The sequence below is a fragment of the Setaria italica genome, chromosome II (genome assembly GCF_000263155.2).
Source record: "Setaria italica strain Yugu1 chromosome II, Setaria_italica_v2.0, whole genome shotgun sequence".
In the NCBI taxonomy this organism is placed as follows: domain Eukaryota; kingdom Viridiplantae; phylum Streptophyta; class Magnoliopsida; order Poales; family Poaceae; genus Setaria; species Setaria italica.
The window spans coordinates 44,794,578-44,806,152 of NC_028451.1; the positions used below are offsets into that span (position 1 = coordinate 44,794,578).

General features: G+C 53.8%; 2 protein-coding genes across 2 annotated transcripts; both read right to left on the minus strand.

Annotated features, from left to right (window-relative positions):
* Positions 1–284: 284 nt before the first annotated feature.
* LOC101752517 (FRIGIDA-like protein 3) lies at positions 285–5,127 on the minus strand. Its single transcript, XM_004958134.2, has 4 exons — positions 4,953–5,127; positions 2,584–3,675; positions 2,226–2,395; positions 285–1,197 (listed from the first exon to the last, which is right to left on the minus strand). Exons 2-4 carry the CDS (start codon positions 3,650–3,652, stop codon positions 583–585), a joined length of 1,854 nt encoding a protein of 617 aa, XP_004958191.1. The 5' UTR covers positions 3,653–3,675; positions 4,953–5,127; the 3' UTR covers positions 285–582.
* A 2,831-nt stretch (positions 5,128–7,958) lies between these two features.
* On the minus strand, positions 7,959–10,330 carry LOC101752929 (probable indole-3-acetic acid-amido synthetase GH3.8). The gene is made up of 2 exons (XM_004958135.3): positions 9,761–10,330; positions 7,959–9,658 (listed from the first exon to the last, which is right to left on the minus strand). Exons 1-2 carry the CDS (start codon positions 10,213–10,215, stop codon positions 8,281–8,283), a joined length of 1,833 nt encoding a protein of 610 aa, XP_004958192.1. The 5' UTR covers positions 10,216–10,330; the 3' UTR covers positions 7,959–8,280.
* Positions 10,331–11,575: the final 1,245 nt, after the last annotated feature.

Consider the following 11,575-nt stretch of genomic DNA (forward strand, 5'->3'; position numbering starts at 1 on the left):
AGCTACTGCACACGGTTCAGTGAAATTGTGCGCGAATGTTGTTGTAGATCAGAGAAAATTCTCAGTTTCAGACGGGTCTTTATTCTTAGGGGCAGACAAATGTTACTGCATCATTCTTTTCGTGGCAGAAGAATCGTAGGCAAGTCTGATGCGCAAGTACAAGCCATGCCTGCTGCAATCTGCAAGTTGAGAATATTATTTGTGCAAGATTGTCAGCTCTGCAAAGTGCTTAGAAAGCTTTGCACTCAACGAACCTTTTTGGCTTTTGCAACTCAATCGGAACAGTAGCGCAAAAGTTATCACAGTAGACTGGTTGACAAAAGATACAAAGCATTCGACAAGTCGGAATACAGCACGAAGCAAAAAGGAGTGCAATGTGCAGGCATGCAAGGACATGAGTGCGCTTAAAATTTGATTGCGGCCTCACACAGCCTTTCAAAGAAACTCTACATCAGTTACACCTACAAAACTCACTGCTATCGATGAGGAACAGAATAAGTTACATCCCAGTTTGACTGACGGGAAGACGGACTGCCACATCCTGCCTGCATCACGAGGATGGCATTTTGAGATAAGTCAAATCTATGGCTGCTGGGTAGGGCGATAACCAGATCCTAAGTAATTTGGGTAGCTGCTGGAAGCAGACGGCCCTGATCCACCTGAGTAACCTGCATATCCGCTTGTGCCTGGCAGCGCTCCTGGGCCACCGTACGCAACTTTATAGTGACTTGAATTGTATGATGCTGCCACTGACCCTGGGGTGTACTGAAATGGTTTTGGGGCACTGAATGGTTCACCATAGGAAGAAAATGCCCCTGTGTCATATGTAGCAGCTGGTGGAGTGTAATGGTACTGGTCGGCAGCTCCATATCTATCAGGAAGAGGGGCCATTGGTGCTGGAGCACGGGAGGGCATTGGTGCTGGAGCACGCTGCCAGTTACTGGCCGGAAATGGAGGTCTGCGAGCAGCTGAACCAACAGGACCAGCAGGTCTCCGAGGAAATGAAGTGCCAGGGCCTCGAGGCTTCTTTGAGTAAGCACGCCCAGCATCAGATGATGGCCTTTTCTCACTCTTAGGCTTCAGCTCAGAAACACGCTTTTGGAGAGGTCCAAGTGAATACTCCTTCTGAAGCTTATACTCTTCGATGCACTTTATCACGGCCCTCAAAGCAAGTAGCTCCTTGGTCTTTGGGTCATCCTGAAAAATGGATTTAGCGAGTTAACAGTCAGCTAAACAATATAAAAACAATATAATCTAATAAACAGAAATAAACCTATATGATAAAAAATTGAACATGAAATTATATAAACACAATCAAAATATGGAGCATGAAATTATCCAAGTGCACAAAGCAATAAAAAAATGGATCATTCACATCAGCAGTAATAATGTGGCCACTATCCCACAATTGATAGGTAGACCATAACTGCCTACAAAATGCATGTGCGTTGCCACCATTCACAGACAGAAAGGTTCTTGAGGTATATAATCTAATAAACAGAAGTGAAGCATAGATGATAAAAAAATGAACATAAAATTATCCAAGCACACAAAGCAATATAAAAAAAAGAGTTATTTGCATCAGCAGTAATAGTGCAATCACTATCCCACAATAGATAGGTAGAGCATAAGTGCCTACAAAATGCATGTGCCATACCCACTATTCACACAGTTCTTGAGGTAAAGAGAACTTAAATTTACTGAATCAAAGATGAGCTCTCAAATCTCAATCTAACTTCTCAGCAGTGACTTCTCAGTTTGAATCATTTTGCCAGTGATAGGAATTGGTTTTTATCCAGATTTTTGTTCTCTCGCAATGCGTTGGCAGAGGCTCTCTTATTTGTAATCAAACATGATCTCTCAAATCTCAATCTGACAAACTTCTCAGAAGTGACTCCCTTTTTTTAAGGGGTTCTCTTTTTTAAATGGTGGAAACCCCAAATTATGCAGAAAATGATTAAAAAAAGTATAATTACATCTATCTCGAATTTTTCAGAACCCTTCAAGAAGTTGTTCAAGGGGGTTCCCAAATCAAACAAAAATGAAAACAAAGGACCTAATAATCTGAAGCTTTTATTTTACTAACAGTATTCAAGAACTGCTGAAAATCTGAACTTAAACCATCCAAAAAGCATTCAACACGGAATCAATTCTGCCAATGAAGCAGGCTATGCCTATTCATAAGCATTTGATAGTCTCGTCAACTAAGGATGATAGAAACAAACCTTTGAAGCAGCCGCAGTGGCATCCCCATTATTGTCAAATGAATCTTTTAATTCATCCACATATGTCTTTAACAGAGGTGCAGGTGGAAAAGTATCCGAAAGCCCAAAAGCTTGTATGAAATGAACTGCATCAATTTGCCTGTGCCTGTTAACCAACTCTTCAATGATACCTGCAAAGATACAAAGTCAATAGAACCATCTTAAAGCACCAATTTCACGCAGAAAATCAATGCTTTGCACAGAACAGTAATGAAACTTTAGTTCCCTAGATGGTTGTGGGGCTTAGCGGCAATGAACTGCAGCACCCTAGCAAATTAAGGGATGAGAACACCTTGTGGCGTTCTGGGTGGATACCAACCTGGTATTCTCTCATTAAGACCAAGAGAGCGACAAGTCACAGCAGTCTGCTTGCGACGAGAGACAGCAACTACGATCTTGCATAGTTCATCTTCGTCAAGCACCGAATCAACATTAAAAGTAGTAAGAAGCTGCAGGAATGCCTGTGCTTCCAATGAATGGCCATTAGAAGCATCTAGGTCAACCTCAGCTAACTTACTCTTCCACTCTTCGGCAATTGCCTTGGCTTGCTCCTTAATTTCAGAGCTCCAAGGATCATTGCCACCTGGCTCCTTCGTCCCTAGTGCAGGTGCTATAGCTTCCATTAAAACAATACAGCTCCTGCGCTGGACCTGAAGGGCGTTTTGTTTATTCCCAGGCGAATTGGTTTGGTCTGGTGGGAAGAAACCCTCCAGGGAATCAAGCACAAAGCGGGCAGGGTCAGTTGCACATCTTAGTGCAACGGAAAGTTCATCACGAAGGCTAGGAAGTTTTTTACAATTTTCTGAAAGGAATTTCAGAAGGCCTTTGGTGTCCATCTGCTCACATAGTTCCTTCAATACAGGACGTGGCTTAACCTCAACAAGTGAAGCTTCAGATGGCTCAGCTGACCCACTAGCAGGGGTATTCTCCTCTGAAGCACGAGATGCATTGTTTCCATTGATTGAGGTACTTACCTTTTTGTCTTTGCTTCCATTGGCATCAAGTATATCAGCAAGCTCCACCTTATATTTTTGGCGCACCTCTGCTACAGAAGAGACAGCAGCGTCCTTAAGCTCCTGAAGCTGGTTCAAGGAAGCACGCTCTTTTGCAGAAACATTAGCCTCTTTCTCTGCAATCAGCCTACTAGCTTCAGTTTTCTTTTCTTCTAATGCCTTCTGCTTCTCTTCCAGTTCATCAAATTTGCTTCTGTATGACTTATCAACATTGAGGAAATATTCTTTGATATCTCCCCAGTTCATGCCATTCTGCAACTGCAGAGATGCTTCAGTGTGGGATTTCAACTTGCCAAATACTTCAGCAAGCTGTTCCAGCAAAGACATTGTAGACTCAGAACCACCAGAATTGTTCAGAGTAGCTTCCGTGGCCATTTTGCAACAAAACCAACGATTGCCTGAAGAGACACGAGATAATATATAGTGAGTTTGAGAATGGGAAGCGACCGAGAACAAATACAGATTGTTAACATGACAAATGACATGACAACTAAAAGGTTGAGTAAAGACAAAAGGTGGAAAGCTTTAGAACAAAGAATGTAAGCAAAACATGGAATTTTCATTCTAGCTCTGCTAATCCATTGGAGAAAAACAAACTAGATTGACAGTATCCGCAATCAAAGAAAATAAAATCCCATATGGCCATATTATACTGGCGTGCTTTCCCCCTCATTTTGACAGTGAAGAAAGGAACACCTAACTTGTAGACTGGCACGTGTAATCTAGAAATTCCCATTTTATAAAAAAAAATGATGCCATTGGACAGTTAATTTGACATCTGCTGTTAAAAACAAAAGGCATGGGATTGATGCTGATTGCTAAAGTAACACGTACAAACTATGTTTTGTCCATTCAGTTCAAGTGCAATTTCAACTAAGTATTTTCTTATACCTATTTTTTTCCAGTATAGCCAAGCAGATTGTACAAAAGAACCAGACTAGCAGATCCGGGATTGATTCTGGGTTGAATTGGTGGAAACGTTATAATTATCAAATATCAAAGAAAAGCCCACACACGAAAACAACTTTGTGATCAGATTAGTATTAATAGTAGGCAAGTGGCATCAGTTCGGCCAATCCACCTTGTAACGATCACACGAAAATCAGCCTTGAAATTGATTTCTAATTTTTGAAGTATATATTTTGAAACTTATGGTTTCCTACAGATAAACTCAAAAATCTAATGCGCCCTTTTGTATGAATTAGGCTGCAAAGCTTTCCCAACGATTCAACAAAATTTTAATCACATAATCAACAGTCCAGTACCCAGTAAATGACTAGATCAGCTCAAACCTACTTTCTTTTCCCACGAGAATATGGAGGAGAGCTGCGCATCAATATGCTAAGAATGAAAATCAGAGATTTACAGCCACAGCCGTAATCCAAGAAACCTAGTTTTACGCACAAAAAAAAGAAGACACGACAGCACCTAATGAAATTCAGCAGGGATCGGTTCTGAATTGCAAAACAGAGTGGAGTGGAGACAGAGAGCACAGAGTAGGCAGCGCGACGGGGTGCCAGTAGCGTGCGAAGAGAGAGACAGAGATGCGGCTACTACTGCCCGAGAGGACGGGGTACAGAGAGAGGGGTGCTGCCGGCCTGCCTGCTGCCGCAAGTGGGGTGGGGGCCGACGCGCCCGTGGTTACACATGAATGGGGAGATGTAGGCGGAGGTACCTGCAGGCGTCGCCCGCGCCGTAGACGGAGGAAGGGGAGGCCGCTGAAGCCCTCGCCGGTCGCGCCGCCCAGCCCTCCACCGCTCGCCGTCGCCCGCGTGCCGCTGCTAGGGTTAGCCGGTACGGAGATGCGGAGCCTCGACGAGAAGGGACGGAAGCTGTCGTCGATTGGGGCGGGATCGGGAGTTGGGTGGGAGTTATGGGCTGGTTGCTGACCGAGTCACGCGAATCTCGTGTTGGGCTCCGTTTTCAGCAGACGAATCTTGAAGCCGTTCTCAAAAGGGCCTAAACCGTTCCCAAATAAGTTACGGGCTCACGGCCCAGTTATGCAGCAGCCCATACAAGTAGAGGCCTAGTTAGTGAGTGCGCAGTGATTTTGTGAACGCAAGAGACTTGGCCCAGTTGCTGCAGTTGAACCACCCATGACTCTTGGTCCATGCAAAAGACAGAACACATGTACATAAAATAAAAAAAAAGTCGGGTCCAGCTGGCATCCACGACGGCAGGACCAAAAATGCCGGAGACCGATTCTTGATTTGCGTGGGAGGGAAACACGGGAGCGTCAGAGCCCGAGACGAGGAAGCAGGCAGCACTCCAGCCTCCAGCAGACCAGCAGGGCGCGCGGGCGCGGCGAGGGAGCTCGATCGCCTCGCCCGCCCGGAGGCCGGAGGCCGGAGCCGCCAACCCCTCCTCGTGCGTCGGCTTCCGCGGTTCCGCCTTGGCTCCGCGGATGGATGAGCACAGCTGACCGCGCCCCGGCTGCCCAAGTGCAGATTGCCGCCAAGTACCGTTGCTTTTGTCGATTGGCCATTTGGTTAGCAGAGTCTTGATCCTTGACCCGTCTCCAGGAGACAATTAGGTAGCGCTACTCCTACTACGCGCACTGTACAGCACAGTATCGCGTGAACGTCTCGGGCACTCGTGCGCGCATGCAAACGAAGTCAACCGCAGCCTCACGGGAGTCACAGTCACAGGCATATCCGGATAGCAACCTGTCAACGGCGAGCATATCCATATCGCCTGGTTTGGCTTCTTGGCCAGTATGAAACAATAATCTGTCCGGATTATCTGGACGCAAGCACCGCTTGTCTGTTTCTCCGACCCCGACATTTCCCGCACGTTTCCTGGCCGCGGCTGTACGGAGTACCCCGCACCACCCATGCAGCTCAGCTCAGATATCCCTTGGCAAAACGACAAGCGCGTGCCGTGCAGGGGCACCGATCATGATCAATGGTCCAAGGCGGCAGCGTCGCGGTCATACAATATCCGTCACGAGTCTCGACGATCTCCTGCTGCAGCTGCACAGTGCAGAACCCCAATGCCAGTGCCAAACCTGGACGCGGCTGCACGCAACAAAGCACAAGTCACGGAGCAGCAATACAAAACGGCACGGTCCACGCCTCGACGCGCCTGCCCGGGGTTGGCGCGGGCGCAGGAAAGCGGCGCGCGGGACTCCGGCAGGGAGACCCGCTTCTGTGTCTCGGCCGGCCGGATGGGCGGGCGGGCGGCAATCGCGATTCCCACGGCCATCGAGCTCCCAGGTCCCAGCCGTCTCGTCCGCCTCCCCGGGCGGGTCGAGAGGCGCGCGCGACGCGATGGCTTCGCTTGCCGCAGCACGTTGACCTGCCCCCGGCCGCCCCGGCCTGCCGCTATCGCGGACGCTGGCCACTCGCAGTCGTTCGCGGCCAAAACCCGCGATTCGCGCGTGATCCGCACTGCATTTCGCAGGGTTGACCTGACCTGAACCTGATCCCCAAACTGTGGCTTGGCCGGGCTTGGATCAAACCATGGTGCCCTTTTGACAAAGGGAAACTCTGAATGCTGTAGCTGTGCTTGTGCTGTTGTGCAGTTGTGCAGGCAGGCGACTAGGCCAGGTCCTTTTTACTGTGCTGTACTGCGGAGGGAGCACACACAAGGCGACGAGCGGATCTCAGTATCTCACCGCATCGCCGGACGCGTCGTCTGGTGCGCGCGGAGTCAAAGACTCGGAGATCTCGTAACAGTGACGGCGATGCGGACCCGCTGACAGGCCACGGCGGCAGCGCACCCAAGAGTCAAACGCTTGAGACGAAGGCGAGGCGTGTCCCGCAGTGGGCACGACACGACAGATATTCGCCGTCCAAGTCCAAGCTCCCCCTTCGTCAACGGAGCGAAATTGACAAGTAACTAGCAAGGTCCCCTCACGGATCACGGCCTACCGATCGTGAAGAGCCAGATCGGACACGTAGGTTCCATCACGTTCATCTGATTTGGTTCTCGGTACCGGTACTTAAATCTATTCCTGTCTTTGTGATAGCAGCAGCACAATTCGGAGACGTCTTGAGAAAGACTTTTGAGATGCAAAACGAAGCTCGCAAAAGGCCGTAACATGGCTTTCGGAGAGGGAAAATGATCTCGCTTTTTGACTCGTGGAAAGCGACCAAGAGACACGGAGGTACAGTGCTGTGTACCCAGGCAGGAAAGTGTGCTGGTCCGTCCGTCTGCAACGAGCGACGACCAGACGACCGAGCGCCGTGCCGGATCGTGCACCGGTCCGGCCATGATTCGGCACTACACCCAGCTTTGAAAAAACCTTGCTCTGATTAGTGACTAGTTTAATCACGCGTCAACGTCGCAGCAGAGAGCTTACGGCCAGACACTTCGCGTCAGGCTATCAACCACTCGAAAGACTGCCATCAATCACGCCGCTTGTGCGCGAAATGGCTTCGCCAAGCTGATAAACCCGTCAGATCAGAGGCGGTTGAGCGATGGCAAGAGGCAAGCTCTGCCAGTCTGCCACAACACTCGCTTGTGCTTGCATGATGAGCCAATGATGTGGCGGTTTTACCATGGAGAAGCCATAACTGAATCGCGTTGCCTGAAATGGACTGTCTGAAGGCTGAAGAGCCATGGGAAAAAGATGGGAAGGTGCTCCCCACTGGACAGCAAAGTGTCAAAGCTTTCAAGCTCGTGGCCTGTTTTGGTGATCAGAACATTGCAGCAGGATCTTGCGCAGAACTCGTACAGATTTGGGGAAACGTTAAATTAGTCGCATACTCCATAATAAGCGATTCGATCGTACGGACAACAGTACCACTACTGGAAGAGTCCAACCCTTACATGCATCGACTATTTTGCTTCAGCTGGTCAGCTCAGCCAACCCTCACCACATCCAAGTTACCCTCACTCTCACTAACTGACAGTACTCAAAATTCCAAAATTAACAAATATTTAGGTGCACGGACATTCTACCTCTGCTATCGAGCAATGCCCAGAATATGCAGGAGATTCCAATCTAATTAAGCGAAGCCGGACAGTCCAACTCCTCGTCGCGCCGCCGGCCGGCCGGTCTAGTCGTCGTTGCGCTGGCCGGGGGTCCAGTGCGGCAGCGCGGGGCTGAAGTGGGTGGACACCACGCGGGAGTCCAGCAGCTCGATGATGGGCGGGAACGTCACGCACCGGGGCACCTTGTACTGGTTGATGGACGCACCCCGGGAGATGGCGTAGTCCATGAGCTCCTCGAAGGTGCCCGGCCGGACCACCCGGATCTCCAGCGGCCCGATCGAGCCGTCCGCCACGCGGCTCTGCCGGTACACCGAGTTCAGCGCCTCCTCCATCTCCAGGCAGCACCGGTCCAGCGTCTCCCTGTCCACCGCCGCGCCGGCGTCGGGGCTCTTAGCCAGCAGCTCCCAGTAGATGACGTAGTGGCCGGGGATGCTCTTGGTGTACGCCTGGCTGGTGTACTCCACCACGGTGGCTCCGTGCGGGCGGAGCAGCGCGGACGCGCGCTCAACGGCGCGCTGCAGCTCCGCCTCGTCCGTCTTGTCGGACTCGATGGACAGGAGCACGTTCTTGCGGCGCACGAACCGGAACTGCGGCGCCGAGTTGTGGAACCCGGTCACCTGGAGCACGTCGCCGACGCGGTACCGGTTCAGCCCGGCGTACGTCGTGATCACCAGCTCGTACTCGCGCCCGAGCTCCACGCGGGCGAGGTCCACCAGCTGGCTCACGTCGCCGCCCGACGCCGCGGCGTCCATGGGGAGGAACTCGAAGTAGCACATGTTGGGCATCAGGGTGTAGGACACCTCCGACGGGTCGCACATGGGGCGGAGGTTCAGGCCGAAGTAGCACTCCGACGACGCATACATGGTGCAGGCCATCGGGAGGCCGCCGCTGTAGTACTTGAGCGTCGGGATGTACTGCGCCATCGCGCCGGTGACGATGACGTCGAGGTACTTGGTGTTGGGCCAAATGCGCGTGATGATGCCCGCCCAGTCGCCGCTGGAGCACTCGGCGCGGATCACCGCAGCGAGCTCGGGGTCCGGGCGGAGGATGCCGGCGACGGCCTCGCGCACCGAGGGGTCGGTGACGCGAGGGGTGAGCGCACCGGCCTCGATGTCCGCGGCGAGCTGTTCCCAGTTGAGCTGGAGGAAGCGGATGGCGCGGAGGAGGCCGGATGCGAACACGGCGCCCACGCGCAGCACGTCGTGGCGCTGGCACAGCCCGCACACCATCTGCGCGTACATGCTCTGGAACGCGTCGGCGCAGAGGATGGCCGCCGTCGGGCTTGTGTAGTTGTTGTAGGCGTCGAACGGCCGGTTCTTGAAGTGGTTGCTCTTGTAGTAGCTGGTCAGGACCGGCCGCGCCGCGAGGCCGCCCGGCGTCTTTGTCTCCGATTTCACGAAGAGGAAATGGAGAGCCTTCCCCTTGTCCATGCCAGGCACATACCTGCACACAATCATTGGACGCCATGGCTGCCATTAATAACTGTACCGCGCACGTGCGTGCTGTCGACCCAATAACTGCGAGCGACTGGAGAAGAGAGCTTACAGGTTCATGACGGGCATCTGGAGGCTGTAGAGCAGCTGGCGGCGGTTGAGCTCGTCCTCGATGGTGGGCATGAGCTTGCGCTCGCCGGCGGACGTCCCGGAGCTGGTGAGGAACTCGGAGACGGGGTGCCCGGACAGGATGGGCGTGCGGTCGCCGTCGGCAATGCGCCGGATGTACGGCTGCAGGTCCTCGTACGTCGCCATGGGCACCTTGGCGCGGAACGTGGCGCGGTCGGTGGCGCCGGCGAGGCCGCACTTGATGAGGTACTCGGTGTCGGCGTTGCGGGTGAGGATCTCCTCCAGAACGCGCTCTTGCACGGCGTCAACGTCCGAGGTCATCTCCTCGATGAACCGGAGCTTCTCGGCGTCGCCGTCCTTCACCGGCGACTGCGCCGGCGAGGCCGGGCCGCGGAGAGCTGCGCCGGTGGTCGTGGACACTTCGGCCATCACCGCCATTGGCTCGACCGAACACTACTTGCGAACGCTAGCTAGCAGCTGCGTGGAACGTGTGGGGTGCGTGGAGGGAGGAGGGAGGGGAAGGGCAGGAGATGTTTTCTGCTGCTTGCTGTGTGCTTGGGTTCGGAATGGCTCGGGCAAGGCCAGATAATTTATAGGGGGAGCGAGCTCGGCGAGCTGGGACGAGCGAGAGGTGGTCACGCGTGGAGCAGTGGACGGGGGGAGAAGGACACGGGGTGACGTCGGGGCTGTCGCTCCCCGGCGCGGCAGCGGCGGGGCCCGGTGTCCCGTCCTGGGGTGGACAACCGCCCGGCAAGGTGGGGGCGGCCGGAACGCCACGTCGGAGCAGCCGCCGATGAGGCCGCGGAAACGTGGCCGCTGGGCCCTGGCCGTGTCGACTCGCTCCCCTCCAGCTCGCCAACGTCTCCCGACCGATGCAAATTTCCCTACGACTTGGTCGTGGATTTTGGCGCATTGTCGAAGCCGTGATGCACTTGGTGATCGATCGATCGACTATCGATGGTCCAATGATGCAAATCCGTTACGAGTTGTTATCGGTCGAGACGCGAAACCCGGATTTGGTGAGTGTGTTGTTGCCCGGGCGAGTTGCTGAATCGAACGCATCATCTAGTTTCAGCTCAACAACGAAGTCGCCGAATCGAATGCAAGATCTCCGTGAGCAGCCTGCCGGCCTGCCTGCCTGCCGCCTCGCTCGAACGTGTGGTGTCGTCAAGCGGACCGCGCCCTGAGCCCTTATCCGCGACGACTTTTGCAGGCGCCAGCCTTTGTCGAGCCGCTTTGGGCACGACACGGCGGCACGGAATTCCGTGCCGTGCTCCACCGATCATCGATTCGAGTCGATCGATCCCGGGAGGTGCCGCCGGGCGCCAGCAGGCAGGCCGCACGCCACGCCGGCGCGGCTGGTTTGGGAAACGCGAGGCCCAACTTCCCCTCCCGGGGGCGCACCGATCGCGACGCCCCGGCGTCACGTCGCGGCGCATGGCCGGCTTCGGCACGGCCGGGCGGTTACGTTGCGCGCGGGCGCCGCTAGCCTGCCCAGATGGGGGCGCGAGGTGCATTGAATCGCCGCGGTTGGGGAGGTTCGCGGGCGGAAGCCGGTGGGGGGGCGTGCCCATGCGGTCTCGACGAGACTGGCACTCGACTCGGTTACGGCTGGCGGCCACGTGAAGGGGTTAGCCGGCAGCAGCGAGTTGGAACATGCTCGTGGCCACTTCGCCGGCCAGGGGGTTGATCCGGTCCACGGCCGGGATTGTTAGGGTGCGTTTGGTTGCGAGGACGAAGTGGGACGGGACGGGACGATCCCACTTCGTCCCGCGTTTGGTTGGAGGACAGGTGGACG